Source organism: Anarhichas minor, unplaced genomic scaffold (genome assembly GCF_050575085.1).
Source record: "Anarhichas minor isolate MPS153535 unplaced genomic scaffold, ASM5057508v1 ptg000066l, whole genome shotgun sequence".
Lineage (NCBI taxonomy): Eukaryota > Metazoa > Chordata > Actinopteri > Perciformes > Anarhichadidae > Anarhichas > Anarhichas minor.
Genome location: NW_027466512.1, coordinates 58010 through 79080, shown reverse-complemented (window position 1 = coordinate 79080; position 21071 = coordinate 58010). Strand labels below are relative to the sequence as shown.

The 21071-nt window shown below is 39.3% G+C and overlaps 1 protein-coding gene across 7 annotated transcripts in view; it reads left to right on the top strand.

The window, feature by feature from the left end:
- The first annotated feature begins 1742 nt into the window (after positions 1–1742).
- nudt17 (nudix (nucleoside diphosphate linked moiety X)-type motif 17) overlaps positions 1743–21071 on the top strand; it is a 30230-nt gene continuing 10901 nt past the window's right edge. For 2 of the 7 annotated variants that reach the window (XR_012947677.1, XR_012947674.1), the window contains exons 1-10: positions 1774–2629; positions 2742–2849; positions 5318–5501; positions 5634–5659; positions 5740–5832; positions 6888–6986; positions 7080–7213; positions 8831–9117; positions 9519–9559; positions 10175–10270. Coding sequence is in view for 3 of the 7 variants with exons in the window: in XM_076078503.1 (XP_075934618.1) it covers positions 2555–2629; positions 2742–2849; positions 5318–5501; positions 5634–5659; positions 5740–5832; positions 6888–6986; positions 7080–7213; positions 8831–9026 (915 nt within the window). In the remaining 4 variants the exon portion in view is untranslated. The other 5 variants (XR_012947675.1, XM_076078503.1, XM_076078502.1 and 2 more) reach the window with 5 other exon arrangements.

The following is a 21071-nucleotide window of genomic DNA, read 5'->3' as shown; positions in this document are numbered from 1 at the left end:
TACCCACAAATCATTGCAATGTGACGTTAAACACGGAGTAACCAGTGGTCGCATGGAGGTAAACAAAGAGGACGGATCACGTGTGTTCAGCCTGTCATAATAAATGTACTCAGAAACATTAAGGGTTAAAATGGAACAACAAATAAACATGAAATCAGAAGATATTTATTTATTTATTCATCAAATGTTTGATTTTGTCATTGAAGCTGTTTTGACAAAAACGAGTAAATAGATGATATGAAGTTACCTCATCTAGTGAGGAAAGAGCCTGAAGACTTTAATATCAGGGAGAACAAAGTATACAATAAATACACACAGTTATACATCATATTTATTGTTGTTTTCATGGTAACGTGATATGTTGCAGCGAAGTGCTGTCCCGTTCATATTTACACCATCTCTCACAAGCCCTCACAGTCTCTCACACTCACCCACTCACCAGGTGACCTCAGTGAGTCCCTGAGGGTTCAGGGTTTGAGGGTTTAGGGGGGACATTGGGATTTGGCCATACTCTCAAACGGGTCTTGGGGTAGGATCGCGAGGATTGCTTCCGGCTCCAACTTCCGTTTCTAGTGAGGGTCGCTTCCGGACTGATGAGATTTTGTTCAACATGTAAACAGTGAAGACGGATCACAGATTAAACTCAAGCTTTATATTTGATTCGTTTTCTGATTCAACATCTGGTTTAAATAAATGTTCTTTGTAGACTGAACAACAAAAGGACCACAAACAACTTTCTTCATTTATTAGAAAGAGTTGTGTTTTCATGATGTGATGTTTCCCTCAATAACTTTTATTATGGAAACAATTTGAGCTGAATCTATTTGAGGACGCTGATTGGCTAAATTGTATGTCACACATTTATATCTTTAATCAGCAATTGGCTAAACTGCTTCATAGACCCGCCTCTTCTGGGCAGTTTCTCCAGCGCCCCAGAGCTGCTAAGACCTGCACACCCGGAGAGGACGTGCACGCCCGGAGAGGACGTGCACGCCCGGAGAGGACGTGCACGCGCGGAGAGGACGTGCACGCGCGGAGAGGAGGACTGCAGGAAAAGCATATATTTACCGCAGATATCATATTTTACACATATTACTGGGTGATTCCATATTTCAAAAACACAAATATTGACAATTTGTATAGTTTATTATCATTATTATTAATTGTATTTGTTGTGGCTCAAGGTGGGGCGGCGCCCTAGCGCCCTCTATTGACCAGCCCCCACTGACTACTACTACTACCACTACTACAACTACTACTACCACTACTACCACTACTACTACTACTACTACCACTACTACTACTACTACTACCACTACTACTACCACTACTACTACTACTACCACTATACTACTACTACTACTACTACCACTACTACTACTACTACTACTACTACTACTACTACTACTACTACCACTATACTACTACTACTACTACCACTACTACTACCACTACTACTACTACTACTACTACTACTACTACTACTACCACTATACTACTACTACTACTACTACTACTACTACCACTACTACTACCACTACCACTATTACCACTATACTACTACCACTACTACTACCACTACCACTATTACCACTATACTACTACCACTACTACTACCACTACCACTACTACCACTCTTCTCACTGAAGTAAATTATCTGAGTCCTTTTTGCTCGGCTCCATTGTTCCCGCACGGCTTTTATTTTGAACTTCCTAACCGGATGTAGTTAAAATGAGCTAAAGGACGTTAGCTGGTGTCTTATCGAGTATGTTTCTACTCCTGCTGTGTTTCTGACGTGTTTTGTGTTCTGTTTCAATGGAAACACGGACATTATAATCTGTGGAGGTTAAAGTAGAAAGCTCTTCTGTTCGGAGGGTTTTATTCTCGCTGAATGAACCTTTTAACGGAGTTTAACGTTAGCTAAAGTTAGCTACTGATGTTCGTGGACAGTTAGCAGGCTAGCTAGCGAGTGTGTTAGCAACATGCTAACTGCTGCTATAAGAAATAACATTAAGCATCATTAAGATGTCACGTGAGCTTATTAAATTATTTTATTAACACAAAATATTTAACATATATTTAACTGTTTGTATGAAATCCAATTTTAAGTCAATAATAAATAAATATGCCCAATGTAATATGGCTTTGAAAATAATGCTGAAATAAATAAATGAGGCAATAAAATATGTAAATAAATGTCAAAACAAATATCTAATTAATTCAATATAGTTCAATAAATAAATAGGATTTGAATTAAGGTTTTTTCAAAGGACTACTAATATTTATTTCCGGGGACTTTTATTTAATAATTATACATTTATTTGTTTATTTGTTTGTTTCAGGATTTATTTCATAGACATTTGTATATATTTTATTTATTTATTTTATTTTGACTTTGCATTCCATAGTTTTGACCCTCAAAGCCTCCATGTTGTATTTTATGATTAACGTTGGGTAACACTTGTCTGCTGTGGGAGGAGACCCACACATCAGCTGCTGATCGGTGTGATCAGAGGGAAGCTCACCTGTCCTCCAGGTGAGGAGAGGAGGCAGCATGGACAAAGTGAGGAGGATCCTGGTCCATGTCTGTAAGGACCAGGCTGCTCCTCAGAGAGCTCAGTTTGTTCAGGTCAGTTCACACAAATCACCTTCTCACCTTTAAGGTCCTCTGCTTTAACCAGCAAACAGCACACAAACATGTATTCTTCTTCTTCTCCTCCTTCTTCTTCTTCTGTGGTCAGAGTGTGACGGGTCACTTCAGTGACGGTGGAGACGATGAGGTGGAGGTGATCTGCTCTCTGGAGAGGAGACAGTTTGTCCTCCAGAGAGGACGAGGGACACCTCTGAAGGTCAGACACTAAATATTGTATTCATATTATATTTATATTATATTCATATTATATTCATATTATATTTATATTATATTCATATTATATATATATTATATTCATATTGTATTTATATTATATTTATATTATATTTATATTCATATTATATTTATATTATAATCATATTATATTTATATTATATTCATATTATATTTATATTCATATTATATTTATATTATATTTATATTATATTTATATTCATATTATATTTATATTATATTTATATTCATATTATATTTATATTCATATTATATTTATATTATATTTATATTATATTCATATTATATATATATTATATTCATATTGTATTTATATTATATTTATATTATATTTATATTCATATTATATTTATATTATAATCATATTATATTTATATTATATTCATATTATATTTATATTCATATTATATTTATATTATATTTATATTATATTTATATTCATATTATATTTATATTATATTTATATTCATATTATATTTATATTCATATTATATTTATATTCATATTATATTTATATTATATTCATATAATATTTATATTATAATCATATTATATTTATATTATAATTATATTCATATTATATTTATATTATAATCATATTATATTTATATTATATTTATATTCATATTATATTTATATTCATATTATATTTATATTATATTCATATAATATTTATATTATAATCATATTATATTTATATTATAATTATATTGATATTATATTTATATTATAATCATATTATATTTATATTATAATTATATTCATATTATATTTATATTATATTCATATTATATTTATATTAGTGCTGGGCAACGATTACCATTTTTAATCGCGATTAATCGCATGGATGTTTTGCGATGAATCACGATTAATCTCATTGTTATGTCAAAGTTCAATAATGAATTCAAAAGTAGTGTATTGTGCACTTTTATTTTAAAGTGCTGCTCTATGAACTAAAGGTGAATAACATTGTGTGTAAACACTTTCAACACATCAGGTTGTTGTTAGCAGCAGTGTTCTCTTCACACAGCAGCAGTTCTATCTCTTCACTATCTGTGCTCAGTGTGTGACTGTGTGTGAAACGTTCCACTGCTGTGCAACAGGAACATGTTTCACACCTTTCATCTACATGTGTGTGTTGTGTCTTCATGACAGTCAGAGCATGTGATGCAGCTCTACTCTTCATCACTATGATGCTGTAACTCAGAGGTGATGAAGGTGACCCAGCTCTACTCTTCATCACTATGATGCTGTAACTCAGAGGTGATGATGGTGACCCAGCTCTACTCTTCATCACTATGATGCTGTAACTCAGAGGTGATGAAGGTGACCCAGCTCTACTCTTCATCACTATGATGCTGTAACTCAGAGGTGATGATGGTGACCCAACTCTACTCTTCATCACTATGATGCTGTAACTCAGAGGTGATGATGGTGACCCAGCTCTACTCTTCATCACTATGATGCTGTAACTCAGAGGTGATGATGGTGACCCAGCGATCAAAGAATAAAGACACTTTACCCACAATTTAATATAATAACGCGTTAACTTGCCCAGCACTAATTTATATTATATTTCTATTCATATTATATTTATATTCATATTATATTTATATTATATTCATATTATATTCATATTATATTTATATTCATATTATAATTATATTATAATCATATCATATTGATATTATATTGATATTATATTCATATAATATTTATATAATATTTATATAATATTTATATAATATTTATATAATATTTATATTATATTCATATTATATTTATATCATATTTATATTATATTTATATCATATTTATATAATATTCATATTATATTTATATTATATTCATATTATATTTATATCATATTTATATTATATTCATATTATATTCATATCATATATATTATATTCATATTATATTTATATAATATTTATATAATATTTATATAATATTTATATTATATTCATATCATATTTATATTATATTCATATTATATTCATATAATATTTATATAATATTTATATAATATTCATGTTATATTTATATCATATTTATATTATATTCATATTATATTTATATTATATTTATATTATATTTATATCATATTTATATTATATTCATATTATATTCATATCATATTTATATTATATTCATATAATATTTATATTATATTTATATAATATTTATATTATATTTATATTATATTCATATTATATTCATATTATATTTATATCATATATATATTATATTCATATAATATTTATATTATATTCATATAATATTTATATTATATTTATATTATATTTAACTCCGTGTTTAACGGTATTATTGGACATTAAGAATTCATTTTTTCATACACATGATGACCCTCCATCTTTATTAATTCCCCCCCATCTCTGTAACTCCTGTTGTCCTCTTGTCTCCTAGAGGCCCGCCTTCTGTCCCATCAAACACCTGTCAGTCACGGAGGCAGCTGCGATACCATTGAGCGTTCAGCAGCGCGGAGTAGACGTGGGCGTGGCCATCATCCTGCAGACAGCCAATCAGAGAGTGCTGTTGACACGGCGGGCGAAGGAGCTTCGTATATTTCCCAACGTCTGGGTTCCTCCAGGTCTGACTAATGCCTGTTAAAGGGTCTGTTGCATTGTGGGAAATGTAGGATGTAGTGTTTTTGGATTAACTGTCAGTATATCTGGATCTGTGCTGCTCACATTTCTTTTTCAACCTTCATGTTTCTTTCCAGGTGGCCATGTTGAGCCCGATGAGACGGTAAATCTTTTTCTGTTTCTTCTTCTTCTCTTGAATAAAACGTCTCTTTCCCGCCAGAATTATTGTGTTATTGTGTGTAGCTGCTGGAGGCCGGCCTCAGGGAGCTGAAGGAGGAGACTGGACTGAAGCTGGAACCAGAAGGAGCTTCTCCTAAAGTACTGGGACTCTGGGAGGTGAGACACACACACACAGACACACACACAGACAGACACAGACATACACACACAGACACACACACACACACACACACACACACACACACACAGACACACACAGACACACACACAGACACACAGACAGACAGACACACACACACACAGACACACACACACACACAGACACAGACAGACACACACACACAGAGACACACACACACACACACACAGACACAGACAGACACACACACACACACACATACACACAGACAGACACACACACACACATACACAGACACACACAGACACACACACAGACAGACACAGACACACACACACACACACACATACACACACACACACAGACACACACACAGACAGACACAGACACACACACACACACACACACACACATACACACACACACACACACATACACAGACACACACAGACACACACACAGGCAGACACAGACACACACACACACACACACAGACACACACACACACACAGACACACACACAGACAGACACAGACACACACACACACACACATACACACAGACACACACACACAGACACACACACAGACAGACACAGACACACACACACACACACATACACACAGACACACACACACAGACACACACACAGACACACAGGCAGACAGACACACACACAGACAGACACACACACACACAGACAGACACACACACACACAGACACACACACACACACACACACACAGACACAGACACAGACAGACACACAGACACAGACAGACACACACACACACACACACACAGACACACACACACAGACACAGACAGACACACACACACACACACACACACACACATACACACACAGACAGACAGACAGGAAGGGTGAGACAAAGACATGAAGTATTCAGGTCCTTCACTGTATAAATACTCTGAGATGTAGTTCAGTAACAAGTAGAGCAGCTTTAATAAATGTGTTCCTGGTGACTAAACCCTGTCTGTCCTCTTGTCCTCTTGTCCTCTTGTCCTCTTGTCCTCTTGTCCTCTTGTCCTCCTCCTCTCCTCCTCTCAGTCAGTCTTTCCTCCCATGTTGTCCAGAGGTCTTCCTCAGAGACATCACATCGTGGTCTACATGCTGCTTCTCTCTCCTCTCTCCCACCTGCAGCTTCAGGTACGTCTGTGACATCACTGTGTCCTCCAGTACACTGTGACATCATCAGAACTGTCTTCACTGGTTTTTTTTCCTCCTCTGGTTGTCTTGCAGGCGTCTCTGAGGCCGTCTCCTGCTGAGGTCAGTGCCTGTCTGTGGGCCGACAGCCAGCTGGTCAGAGCCGTCGTGTCCTCTGTGGACGGAGAGGACGGAGAGGTTCCACTGGACCACATGCAGACCACCGTCAGGTATCACACCTGTAGAGGAGGACTAGACGTCTCTCTTGATTTATTACCTCAGTAAACATTGTAAACATGAGTTTATGGTCTCAATCTCTAGTTTCAAGTCTTCTTCAATACAGCATGATGTTCATTTAGTACATTATGGTCCATTTAGAGTCACACAGACCATAAAGCAGGGGATGCTTTAGGGCGGGGCTACACAGTGATTGACAGGTCTCTACCAGAGACGTATATGGCGTAAATAAGTATATTTTTATCAAGATACAGAATACAGATGAAGTCATACCTCCTCTCCTCCTCTCCTCTCCTCTCCTCCTCTCCTCCTCCTCTCCTCCTCCTCTCCTCCTCTCCTCTCATCCTCCTCTCCTCTCCTCCTGCTCTCCTCCTCCTCCTCTCCTCCTCTCCTCTCCTCCTGCTCTCCTCCTCTCCTCTCCTCTCCTCTCCTCCTCCTCTCATCCTCTCCTCTTCTCTCCTCTCCTCCTCTCCTCCTGATCTTCTCCTCCTCTCCTCTCATCCTCCTCTCCTCTCCTCCTCTCCTCCTCCTCTCATCCTCCTCTCCTCTCCTCTCCTCCTCCTCTCCTCTCCTCCTGCTCTCCTCCTCCTCCTCTCCTCCTCTCCTCTCCTCCTGCTCTCCTCCTCTCCTCTCCTCTCCTCTCCTCCTCCTCTCCTCCTGATCTTCTCCTCCTCTCCTCTCATCCTCCTCTCCTCCTCTCCTCCTCCTCTCATCCTCCTCTCCTCTCCTCCTCTCCTCTCCTCCTCCTCTCCTCTCCTCCTCCTCTCATCCTCCTCTCCTCTCCTCTCCTCCTCCTCTCCTCCTGATCTTCTCCTCCTCTCCTCTCATCCTCCTCTCCTCTCCTCCTCTCCTCCTCCTCTCATCCTCCTCTCCTCTCCTCCTCTCCTCCTCCTCTCATCCTCCTCTCCTCTCCTCCTCTCCTCCTCCTCTCATCCTCCCCTCCTCTCCTCCTGCTCTCCTCCTCCTCCTCTCCTCCTCTCCTCTCCTCCTGCTCTCCTCCTCTCGTCTCCTCTCCTCCTGCTCTCCTCCTCCTCTCCTCCTCTCCTCTCCTCCTGCTCTCCTCCTCTCCTCTCCTCTCCTCTCCTCCTGATCTTCTCCTCCTCTCCTCTCATCCTCCTCTCCTCTCCTCCTCTCCTCTCCTCCTCCTCTCCTCTCCTCCTCTCCTCTCCTCCTGCTCTCCTCCTCCTCCTCTCCTCCTCTCCTCTCCTCCTGCTCTCCTCCTCTCCTCTCCTCCTCCTCTCATCCTCTCCTCTTCTCTCCTCCTCTCCTCTCATCCTCCTCTCCTCTCCTCCTCTCCTCCTCCTCTCATCCTCCTCTCCTCTCCTCCTCTCCTCTCCTCCTCCTCTCCTCTCCTCCTCCTCTCATCCTCCTCTCCTCTCCTCCTCTCCTCCTCCTCTCATCCTCCTCTCCTCCTCTCCTCTCCTCTCCTCCTCCTCTCCTCCTTTCCTCCTCTCCACTCCTCCTCTCCTCCTGCTCTCCTCTCCTCTCCTCCTTTCCTCCTCCTCTCCTCTCCTCTCCTCCTCCTCTCCTCTCCTCCTCCTCTCCTCTCCTCTCCTCCCCTCTCCTCTCCTCCTCTCCTCCTTTCCTCCTCTCCTCCTCCTCTCCTCCAGTGTGTCTCAGGTGTCCTCAGAAGGAGCTCTGAGTGACTCCTCTCTGTCTGTGGAGGTGTTGGTCGGCCGGGCGCCGGTCATCGGCCCGGACGTGGAGCGGGTCAGCACCGGGACCAAGTTCGCCCTGGAGCTGTGGCTGAAGAGCCTGGAGACCTCTGACCTCCTCACCTCCTGTCCTCTGACCTCCGACCTCTGACCTCCCCACCTCCTCACCTCCTGTCCCTCTGTCCTCCTCACCTCCTGTCCCCTGATGCCCTGCAGGCTTCAGGGTGGACGCCTCTGCCTCTGTGAGTCTCTGATTGTTGTCTGTGTGAAGCAGCTGAGGCGTGTGGCCAGCAGGGGGCAGCGTGGACACTTTGAAGCTTCACTAGTTTTCATCATTTTTATGGCCGAGTCATGGATCTGTAAATGTTTTTAAACTTTATGTTTCTCAAGCAAACAACAATAAATGAATGAATGAACTTTTTCTCCACCACAACTTTATTCCTGACGGCTAGAAAGCAAGAAAATATAATAACAATATAATATCTATATAATATAATAACTATTATCAGCATCTAACCCTCTAAATGTTCTAACGTTAAATAACTCTGATCACCAGCTTTCAATATGCTCTGAACGAGGATTAACATGTTATTTATAAATATTATATAATATTATATAATATTATATCTTATTATTGACGAAGACCAGGAGGAAGGAAACAACGACAGACGATCCATTTAGAACGTAAGTAACAGAGTTTATGTTTTATCAGTTTATTGCTCTCATCGTGTTATTTAGAATATAACCCTCCGGTTCTTCAAAGCGTCATGTGTTAAAGCTGCATTCTCTCTAGTGACCACCAGGGGGCGACTCCTCTGGTTGTATAGAAGTCTATGAGAAAATGACTCTACTTCTCTCTTGATTTATTACCTCAGTAAACATTGTAAACATGAGTTTATGGTCTCAATCTCTAGTTTCAAGTCTTCTTCAATACAGCATGATGTTCATTTAGTACATTATGGTCCATTTAGAGTCACACAGACCATAAAGCTTTAGGGTGGGGCTACACAGTGATTGACAGGTCTCTGCCAGAGACGTAGACGATGTTTAAAGTGACGCTAACAAAACGTCTGAGATGAAAGCTGTGAATTATAGAAAAATAAAAGCCAGAGAGTTGTTGACAGAACAGCCGAGCCCTGATAGGTGTTATCTGTGACGACAAAACACACACCTGAGTCACCTGTCCGTCATCATGAAGCCCCGCCTCTTCCCATCAGTCACCAGTCTGTGTCTTTGTTTTACTGGTTACATCATTTTACAAGATATTAAAAACATGAACGTCCGTCCTGTTTCTTTCAGGCTTCTGAAGAGACGACAGTGATGATGTCATAATCCTGACGTCACAGAGTGGGAGGAGCCTAGGTCGTGGGAGTTTACAGAAACCTGTCAATCAAGGTAAACGACAGCAGTGACCTCGGGTCTTTCTCATGTCCTCCTCGATTCCTTTCCTCGCCTCCTCGCCTCACGTCTTCATATTTTATAGTGTGAAGTGCTTCAAATGTTTGCACTAACGGTTCTATAGAAATACAGAGTGACATATATTCTATAATGACTTATTGATATTTATTATATTCACACAAACACAGTCCAGTCTTTCTATGGGACGACATGAAATACAGTTAATTAGATACACCGGTGTTTCCTCCCTCCTAGCTCCTCCGGCGAGCCTCCTCACTCCTCGATCCTCGAGGTGCATTTTTAGGAATCGAGGAGGCATAAAATCTCTCTGCGCTGACATCACACGTCCACGTTTATACGGAGGTCATGTGACCCGACGTCACCAAAAACAGTCGATGATGTAGAGCAGCACCGATATAACGTAACAGGGCTGATCTATTCCAGTCAGCTCTATATTAAACTATCTACATTAGATAAATCTACATTATTTTAATCTACAATATTTAAATCTACATTATTTTAATCTACAATATTTAAATCTACATTATTTAAATCTACAATATTTTAATCTACAATATTTAAATCTACATTATTTAAATCTACAATATTTAAATCTACAATATTTAAATCTACATTATTTTAATCTACAATATTTAAATCTACAATATTTAAATCTACAATATTTAAATCTACAATATTTAAATCTACAATATTTAAATCTACAATATTTAAATCTACATTATTTAAATCTACAATATTTGAATCTACATTATTTAAATCTACATTATTTTAATCTACAATATTTAAATCTACAATATTTAAATCTACATTATTTAAATCTACATTATTTACTGTTTTGTTGCTGGATTTAAAAGCTTTATACTTAAATTATTACATTACATTACATTACAGTCATTTAGCAGACGCTTTTATCCAAAGCGACTTACAATAAGTGTATTCAACATCGGTTTTCGAGAGAACAACTAGTCACCAGAAGTAATAAGTGCATGTCCCTACCTCAAACAAGCATCTAAGAGCATAAACCAGAGCCAACGTACAGTGCAGAAACAAAGGAATGCAATAAGTGCCACAAGCTAATATAAAAACAATAAGTGCAATAAGCTAGTATGAATACAGTAGATGCTAGGTAAGTGCTAAGCGGAAGGGTAGGCCTTCTTGAAGAGGTGAGTTTTCAGCCTGCGCCGAAAGATGGGCAGCGACTCTGCCGTCCTGACGTCAGTGGGGAGTTCATTCCACCACTGAGGGGCCAGGACAGAAAACAGCCGCGACCGGGTCGATCGGCCGCAGGGACCTCTGAGCGACGGGGCAACCAGTCGCCCCGAGGTAGCAGAGCGAAGTGGTCGGGCCGGGGTGTAGGGCTTGACCATGGCCTGGAGATAGGAAGGAGCTGTTCCTTTCACTGCCCTGTAGGCTAGCACCAGAGTCTTACACTGGATGTGAGCTCTTACAGGGAGCCAGTGTAGAGAACGGAGAAGGCAAGTTCTGTGGGAGAACTTGGGGCGATTGAACACCAGACGAGCTGCAGCTTTCTGGACAAGCTCCAGAGGTCTGATGGCCGACGCCGGGGCTCCGGCAAGTAGTGAGTTGCAGTAGTCCAGGCGGGAGATGACAAGAGCCTGGATTAGCACCTGCGCCGTCTCATCAGTGAGGAAGGGGCGAATCCTCCTGATGTTGTAGAGCAGGAATCTGCAGGAGCGTGTAACCGATGCAATGTTTGCTGAGAACGACAGTTGGTCATCCAGGGTCACACCCAGGTTTCTCGCAGTCTGAGTTGGCGTCACCACGGTATCATCAATGGTGATGGACAGGTCTCGGTGCGGGCAACCCTTCCCCGGGAGGAACAGTAGCTCGGTTTTGTCCAGGTTGAGCTTGAGGTGGTGTGTCGTCATCCACTTCGAGATGTCAGCCAAGCACGCAGCGATGCGTGCCTCCACTTGAGTGTCCCCGGGGGGAAATGACAAGACCAGCTGGGTGTCATCGGCATAACAATGGTAGGAGAAGTCATGCGAGCGAATAACAGAACCCAGAGATGTTGTGTAGAGCGAGAAGAGAAGGGGGCCCAGGACTGAGCCTTGCGGAACCCCTGTAGTCAGTATGCGTGGTTCCGACACAGAGCCCCTCCATGACACCTGGTAGGATCGACCTGTCAGGTAGGATGCAAACAGGGAGAGTGCAGAGCCTGAAACGCCCATCCCCTCGAGGGTGGATAGGAGGATCTGGTTGTTAACAGTGTCAAACGCCGCAGACAGGTCCAGGAGAATCAGGACAGAGGAGAGAGAGTTAGATCTCGCTGCATGAAGCGACTCCGTCACCGCAAGGAGGGCTGTCTCAGTCGAGTGACCCACTTTGAACCCGGACTGGTGAGGGTCCAAGAGGTTGTTTTGGTGGAGATAGGAGGATAGTTGAGTAAAGACAGCACGTTCAAGTGTTTTGGAAAGAAAGGGTAGAAGAGACACCGGTCTGAAGTTCTTGACATCAGAGGGGTCAAGTGATGGTTTCTTCAGAAGGGGGGTGACTCTAGCAGTCTTGAAAGCCGTGGGAAAGCATCCTGAAACAAGAGATGTGTTCATGAGGTGGGTGAGAAAAGGAAGGAGTTCAGTCGCAATAGACTGAAGAAGAGGGGAGGGGATCGGGTCAAGGGAGCACGTGGTGGGGCGGTTAGATGTAACAAGGTTGAGGACCTCGTTAGGGGAGAGGGGAGCAAGATAGGGTAAGATGGGGCATGGAGAGGGGAGGGAGAGCTGTGGGGGAAGAGCTGGAATTATAATTCCTGTTAATTTTAAAGATTACTGTTGGATTGCTGGCACTTTCTGCTCAGGCCTAATAATGATATTAACATTAATAATAATAATAATAATATTATTATTTCTGATAATAATATAGTAAAAAATAATAAAGTTACTGATAATAGTACTGATAATTATGATTATTATTATAATAATAATAATAATACAAGTAATGGTAATAATACTGATAATCATATAATAATAATAATAATAATAATAATCATAATAATCTCTACAAAAACATCAAAGCCTTTCTGGAACATTCATTCTGAAAACATGAGCTCATAATAAGTGAATTGATCTCATCCTGTCATTAAGCAGCAGAGATCATAACATCAACGTTACAGTAAAACTGCAGGAAGACAAAGACATGAATATGAAATATGAATCAGGAAACACTGAAGAGAATGTGTGCTGAAGGAATATGAAGGAAATGAAATTAGTTTGATGCACATGAAGATCAAACATAGAAACAATAAGAACTAAGTCACTGAGTCATTGAGCCCCGCCCACTTCCTTTGTGTGGATATCAGCTCCATCACTCTCGTATCAAACTCGTTGACTTGTTACATTCCTCCGCCTCGCTCCACGCCTCGTCTTCTCTTCCTCTCTTTGTGATGAAGAGAATAAATATAAACCTGGACTCTGGTTTAAGAATAAAGAAGAAATCAAACGTGAGGATCCACTTTCACACGCTGTGAACACAATACAGAGCTGAACTGCTGCCAAAGTGAAATATGATTATTAACACTTCACCAAAGAAAATGTTAAAGAAAACATGCAAACAATGCTTCATGAATGGAATTAATTATGAACTAATTAACAATGAATCAGCAGCAGTTATAGCAGTAACTTTAATCTTACAGTTGGAAATACAAACCAATTAATTTTAATAAAATTGTTTAGAGTCAAAGTGAACATTTATAACTCATATGACTATGAAGTATAATATCACAAAAATATCTAATATTAGTGGTAATAAGAGGGATTATTGTAAACTGTAATAAAGCCATTAATGGATGAATACGTTATAATCAGTTTAGTGATGTCGTAACAATATCACGAGAAAACAGAAATGTATTTCCATATTTATAATTATGATAAAGATTATTTTATTGAGCGTTATTTGTATTGAACTTTTTTAATGAAATATAAAATATGAGCAGAGTCAATGAATGGAAAATTAATATTATTATTATTATTAATGTCAGTTATAGGTTCCGTGATCTGAAAACACTTTTAAAACAAAAGTAAAAGAAACGCATCATCAAAAAATATAATACAAATATATAGAATGTGTAATTATTGGAATACTAAAATATAAACGACAAAAACTGAAATGAGTGACAATATTCTATAGACTATATTAAAGAAATGTAAGAATATTGCTCATATATTAAGAGAGAATGTTGTATTATCTTACGTTATGATAAAAAAAGAGCCAATTAATGGAAATATGCGTATTAGTGTCAGTTATAAGAAAAGTAATCTGACAAAAATAAACTTTAATAATTTAAGTGATAACAGTGAGTGTTGTACCAAACAAAGTCAGGTCAGTGTGAGTCAAAGAAAGAATTCATAATTCATACTCATGTTAATAACAGTATAACCGCTTTATAAGTGTAAAGAGTCAATAAATAGAAATATGATTATTAACATTTCATATCTTGATGCCAGTTTAGTGTAATTTCTTTTAAATTGAAATGTAGTTGAAATATGTAGTAAAATAGAAGTGACAATATGGTAATAGTTAATATAGTATATTATCTATATATTATATTATTGTATTCATATCAAGCATACACATAACAATTAGCATATCCTGATTTTAGAAACTGTCTTTTGTAACAAGAAACTCACAATTTGTAGCATTTTCTCCACAATAAATGTTTATTTCCTGTTTTTTTAAAATACAAATCTCCAAAGTGCTTTACAGACAATAAATAAATGCAGCTATGAGATGAATTATAATTGAGTCACACATTCATTCAAATCAAACCGGATACAAATTAAAAAGCACAAACGATGGAAAAAGTGTGTGTTCTGTGATTAATAAAAGCGTTTGGTGACGTCGTCTCTATGGGTTCACCGTGTACATGCCGGTCCGGTTCTTCCTCGGCTTTTCCATTTCTTCCTGTAAGAGATTCATCGCGTTAGATCAGCTCCACCCAACAGTGAAGATAAGATAAGATAAGATAAGATAAGAACAGATAGAAGTTTATTAATCCTGAAGGAAATCATGTGTCAGAGTTTCATTCAAGATTACAAACAAAGAATAGCAAAAAACGAAGCGAAGGAGTTCAAGTATCTCGGGGTCTTGTTCACGAGTGAGGGTAAGATGGAGCGGGAGATCGACAGACGGATCTGTGCGGCTGCAGCAGTAAAGCAGGCGCTGCACCGGACCGTCTTGGTGAAGAGGGAGCTGAGCCGGAAGGCAAAGCTCTCAATTTACCACTCGGTCTACGTTCCTACCCTCATAGAACACAATAACAATAAGATATAAAGTAAATAATTAATACAAGTAAAAAATTTAGAGGACATATATGTTTGATAAATTAAAACTTTTTATGTTAAACGCTTCATTAATGAGACTAAATAAATGTATTGAGATGAAGTCATTCTTTTCATTTCCTCTTCTCAGTGAAACAAACAACGTACGCCAGCTTCTCATATCACATCAAATGTTTTACAATCATCAAAGCAACAGGAGCATTCAGGCTCAAAGGGGACTAAACTAAATGGAACTAAACAATACTTATCAACACATCTACAGAATATAAATAAATAAATAAATATATATATAAAAGTGCTACAATACGTCTGAGCTGTGAATAGGTTAAAGAACAAGCTAAAGTACATTGCCACCTTCGAGTCGATGAACACTGATACTCACGCCTTTGTGTGTCCATTTAGTTGTTGTCATAGTGACAATCACATTACAGATATTATTATTCCTCCATGTTTCCTGTGTAAATGTTGGCCGTGACTCATTAAAGTACAAACAGGTGAATACAGGTGTTACAATAAGTCAATACACACCCATTGATATTCAACACACCTCGTTGTTCAGGACACATGAGATATGTGAACCAGGTCAACTCTGATGTTAAAGAAACAAAACCCTCAGGTCCTCAATAAGTTCCTTCTGGTTTATGTTTTATACTGGTGAGGTTTATGTTTTATACTGGTGAGGTTTATGTTTTATACTGGTGAGGTTTATGATTTATACTGGTGAGGTTTATGATTTATACTGGTGAGGTTTATGTTTTATACTGGTGAGGTTTATGATTTATACTGGTGAGGTTTATGATTTATACTGGTGAGGTTTATGTTTTATACTGGTGAGGTTTATGTTTTATACTGGTGAGGTTTATGATTTATACTGGTGAGGTTTATGTTTTATACTGGTGAGGTTTATGTTTTATACTGGTGAGGTTTATGTTTTATACTGGTGAGGTTTATGATTTATACTGGTGAGGTTTATGATTTATACTGGTGAGGTTTATGTTTTATACTGGTGAGGTTTATGATTTATACTGGTGAGGTTTATGATTTATACTGGTGAGGTTTATGTTTTATACTGGTGAGGTTTATGTTTTATACTGGTGAGGTTTATGATTTATACTGGTGAGGTTTATGTTTTATACTGGTGAGGTTTATGTTTTATACTGGTGAGGTTTATGATTTATACTGGTGAGGTTTATGTTTTATACTGGTGAGGTTTATGTTTTATACTGGTGAGGTTTATGATTTATACTGGTGAGGTTTATGATTTATACTGGTGAGGTTTATGATTTATACTGGTGAGGTTTATGTTTTATACTGGTGAGGTTTATGTTTTATACTGGTGAGGTTTATGATTTATACTGGTGAGGTTTATGTTTTATACTGGTGAGGTTTATGATTTATACTGGTGAGGTTTATGTTTTATACTGGTGAGGTTTATGATTTATACTGGTGAGGTTTATGATTTATACTGGTGAGGTTTATGATTTATACTGGTGAGGTTTATGATTTATACTGGTGAGGTTTATGATTTATACTGGTGAGGTTTATGTTTTATACTGGTGAGGTTTATGTTTTATACTGGTGAGGTTTATGTTTTATACTGGTGAGGTTTATGATTTATACTGGTGAGGTTTATGTTTTATACTGGTGAGGTTTATGTTTTATACTGGTGAGGTTTATGATTTATACTGGTGAGGTTTATGTTTTATACTGGTGAGGTTTATGTTTTATACTGGTGAGGTTTATGATTTATACTGGTGAGGTTTATGATTTATACTGGTGAGGTTTATGATTTATACTGGTGAGGTTTATGATTTATACTGGTGAGGTTTATGATTTATACTGGTGAGGTTTATGTTTTATACTGGTGAGGTTTATGTTTTATACTGGTGAGGTTTATGATTTATACTGGTGAGGTTTATGATTTATACTGGTGAGGTTTATGATTTATACTGGTGAGGTTTATGTTTTATACTGGTGAGGTTTATGTTTTATACTGGTGAGGTTTATGATTTATACTGGTGAGGTTTATGTTTTATACTGGTGAGGTTTATGTTTTATACTGGTGAGGTTTATGTTTTATACTGGTGAGGTTTATGTTTTCTAATGGTGAGATTTATGTTTTCTAATGGTGAGATTTATTTTTTCTAATGGTGAGATTTATGTTTTCTAATGGTGAGATTTATTTTTTCTAATGGTGAGATTTATGTTTTCTAATGGTGAGGTTTATTTTTTCTAATGGTGAGGTTTATGTTTTCTAATGGTGAGGTTTGTTTTATACTGGTGAGGTTTGTTTTATACTGGTGAGGTTTATGTTTTATACTGGTGAGATTTATGTTTTCTAATGGTGAGGTTTATGTTAGTACTGGTTTATTCAGCTGGTTCTGTTGGAACAGACGAACACAATGTGACTGCATTATTCTGAATGGATTAACTCTGTTCTGTTGCAGGTAAGAGACAGAAAATATTTCCCAGGACTCACGTTACAGCGCACAAAGACACAACCAACACACACTCTGCCCTGTGTGTGTGTATGTGGGATTTTTTTACCTTGTCTTATGGGGACACAAATCAGATGACACAGTCACATTGTGGGACTCGCCTTCCTTGCGGGGACAAAATGCATGTCCTCATAACATAAGCGATTACATTTTAGGCCAACATTAACTTTGTGACGTGTCCTTGTGAGGACGTTAACTTTGAGATGTGTCCTTATGAGGACATTAACTTTGAGATGTGTCCTTGTAAGGACGTTAACTTTGTGACGTGTCCTTATGAGGACGTTAACTTTGAGATGTGTCCTTGTAAGGACGTTAACTTTGTAATATGTCCTTGTAAGGACGTTAACTTTGTGACGTGTCCTTGTTAGAACATTAACTTTGAGACGTGTCCTTGTGAGGATGTTAACTTTGTGATGTGTCCTTGTTAGAACATTAACTTTGTGACGTGTCCTTGTGAGGACGTTAACTTTGTGACGTGTCCTTGTTAGAACATTAACTTTGAGATGTGTCCTTGTGAGGACGTTAACTTTGAGACGTGTCCTTGTTAGAACATTAACTTTGAGACGTGTCCTTTTAGAACATAAACTTTGTGACGTGTCCTTGTTAGAACATTAACTTTGAGACGTGTCCTTGTTAGAACATTAACTTTGAGACATGTCCTTGTTAGAACATTAACTTTGTGACGTGTCCTTGTTAGAACATTAACTTTGAGACATGTCCTTGTGAGGACGTTAACTTTGTGATGTGTCCTTGTTAGAACATTAACTTTGTGACGTGTCCTTGTGAGGACGTTAACTTTGTGACGTGTCCTTGTGAGGACGTTAACTTTGTGACGTGTCCTTGTTAGAACGTTAACTTTGAGATGTGTCCTTGTGAGGATGTTAACTCTGTAATGTGTCCTTGTGAGGACATTAACTTTGAGATGTGTCCTTGTGAGGACATTAGCAGTGAGACGTGTCCTCAGAGAGGTCTGTCTCTAGAGACATTTGACTCACGTAGTTCTTCCCGTTGGGCCCGTCGAAGCGAGTGTGCGTGGTGTACAGAGGGATTTCGTCATTGTTGTCGTTGTGCCGCCCCCTGTAGCAGCAGCACCACACAAGCTGCAGAAGAGAAAACAACGGTTTTATAATAAAAGTGATCATGTTTTTGTGCCATAATCGAACGGCCCGACTCACCAGTCCGATGAACAGCAGGAGCACTAGCAGCAAAACCAGAGCGGCCAGGACCAGCAGAGCGATCCCCCATCCGGGTACGCCGCCGCTGACAGGGACCGGGACCCGGGCCGTGGTCGTGGTGCCGGTCGAGCTCTGCGACGTGATTGTTTTATTTGGCTGAACCGAAACAGGCGACCTGCTGGCTGTTGCGGTTGAAGAACCGCTTGTCGTGCCATTTGGATTGGTGGTTGTCACTATAACGGTTGTTGTGTTTCTGTCTGAGGTTGTTGCGTTGCCGGATTCGTGTGTCGCTGCTGTGGTGTTACTGGTGGCACTGGGACTGGACTGGGTGATGTTGGGACCAGCTGTGGTGTTACTGGTGGCACTAGGACTGGACTGGGTGACGTTGGGACCAGCTGTGGTGTTACTGGTGGCACTGGGACTGGACTGGGTGACGTTGGGACCAGCTGTGGTGTTACTGGTGGCACTGGGACTGGACTGGGTGACGTTGGGACCAGCTGTGGTGTTACTGGTGGCACTGGGACTGGACTGGGTGATGTTGGGACCAGCTGTGGTGTTACTGGTGGCACTGGGACTGGACTGGGTGACGTTGGGACCAGCTGTGGTGATACTGATGGCACTGGGACTGGACTGGGTGACGTTGGGACCAGCTGTGGTGTTACTGATGGCATTGGGACTGGACTGGGTGACGTTGGGACCAGCTGTGGTGTTACTGGTGGAGTCAGAGGTAGAATTGGTTTCTCTACTGGTGTTTGAAATGGTTGTCATGGCAACAGTCGTAGTGGAAGACACTAAAGACAAAGAAGGAGAAAAAAACCGTCTTGTGGGTTTGTGGATGTTTTGAAGCCTCCAGTTCGGCGTTTTGTCCGTCGCCATGTTGTTTCTTTAGCAACCAGTGAACAGGAAGTGACCATATCTGGACTGAGGAGGAGTGACGTAGAGACGCCGTATACGTCTCTGGTAGAAACCTGTCAATCACCGTGTAGTCCCGCCCTAAAGCATCCCCTGCTTTATGGTCTGTTTGACTCTAAATGGACCATAATGTACTAAATGAACATCATGCTGTATTGAAGAAGACTTGAAACTAGAGATTGAGACCATAAACTCATGTTTACAATGTTTACTGAGGTAATAAATCAAGAGAGAAGTAGAGTCATTTTCTCATAGACTTCTATACAACCAGAGGAGTCGCCCCCTGGTGGACACTAGAGAGAATGCAGCTTTAACACATGAAGCTTTGGGTTCACTCTTCAAAACCGGAGGTTGCTGTAAGGTTTGGACTCATGGGACTTTCTGTGCTAAAACTGAAGCATGATGGTTTATCAACCATAAAGCAGGGTGTGCTTTAGGGCGGGGCTACACGGTGATTGACAGGTCTCTACCACGGCGTTACTATTTAAACCCTTTAGTGTGTTTTCACTTCATCAAAGTTAATTGTGACATTTTATGTTATAAAAATGTTTTATTCAGCGTTCGGTTGTACTTAGCTCTGCCCTCTTGTGTCACTTCTGATTCCAAAAAAACAAGATGGTGACATTAGTCTACTGTTACCAAATCCTAAATTTGTCACCGACTTGTCACCCACTTTGAAGAAGAGGAGCGACCACTACCAAAAAAACAATGTTGAGTTTGAAAACCCTTTTAATAATTACACTTCACTCGTATGGAAAATGTAAATGTAAATACAGAATATAACTTTAATTATTAAATTTTTCACCTGAACTCATCAGAAAGGTTCAATATCCAACAGTCAATATTTCATGATTCAGACTCATTGAATTCACATCCGTCACTTCACGCTGACAAA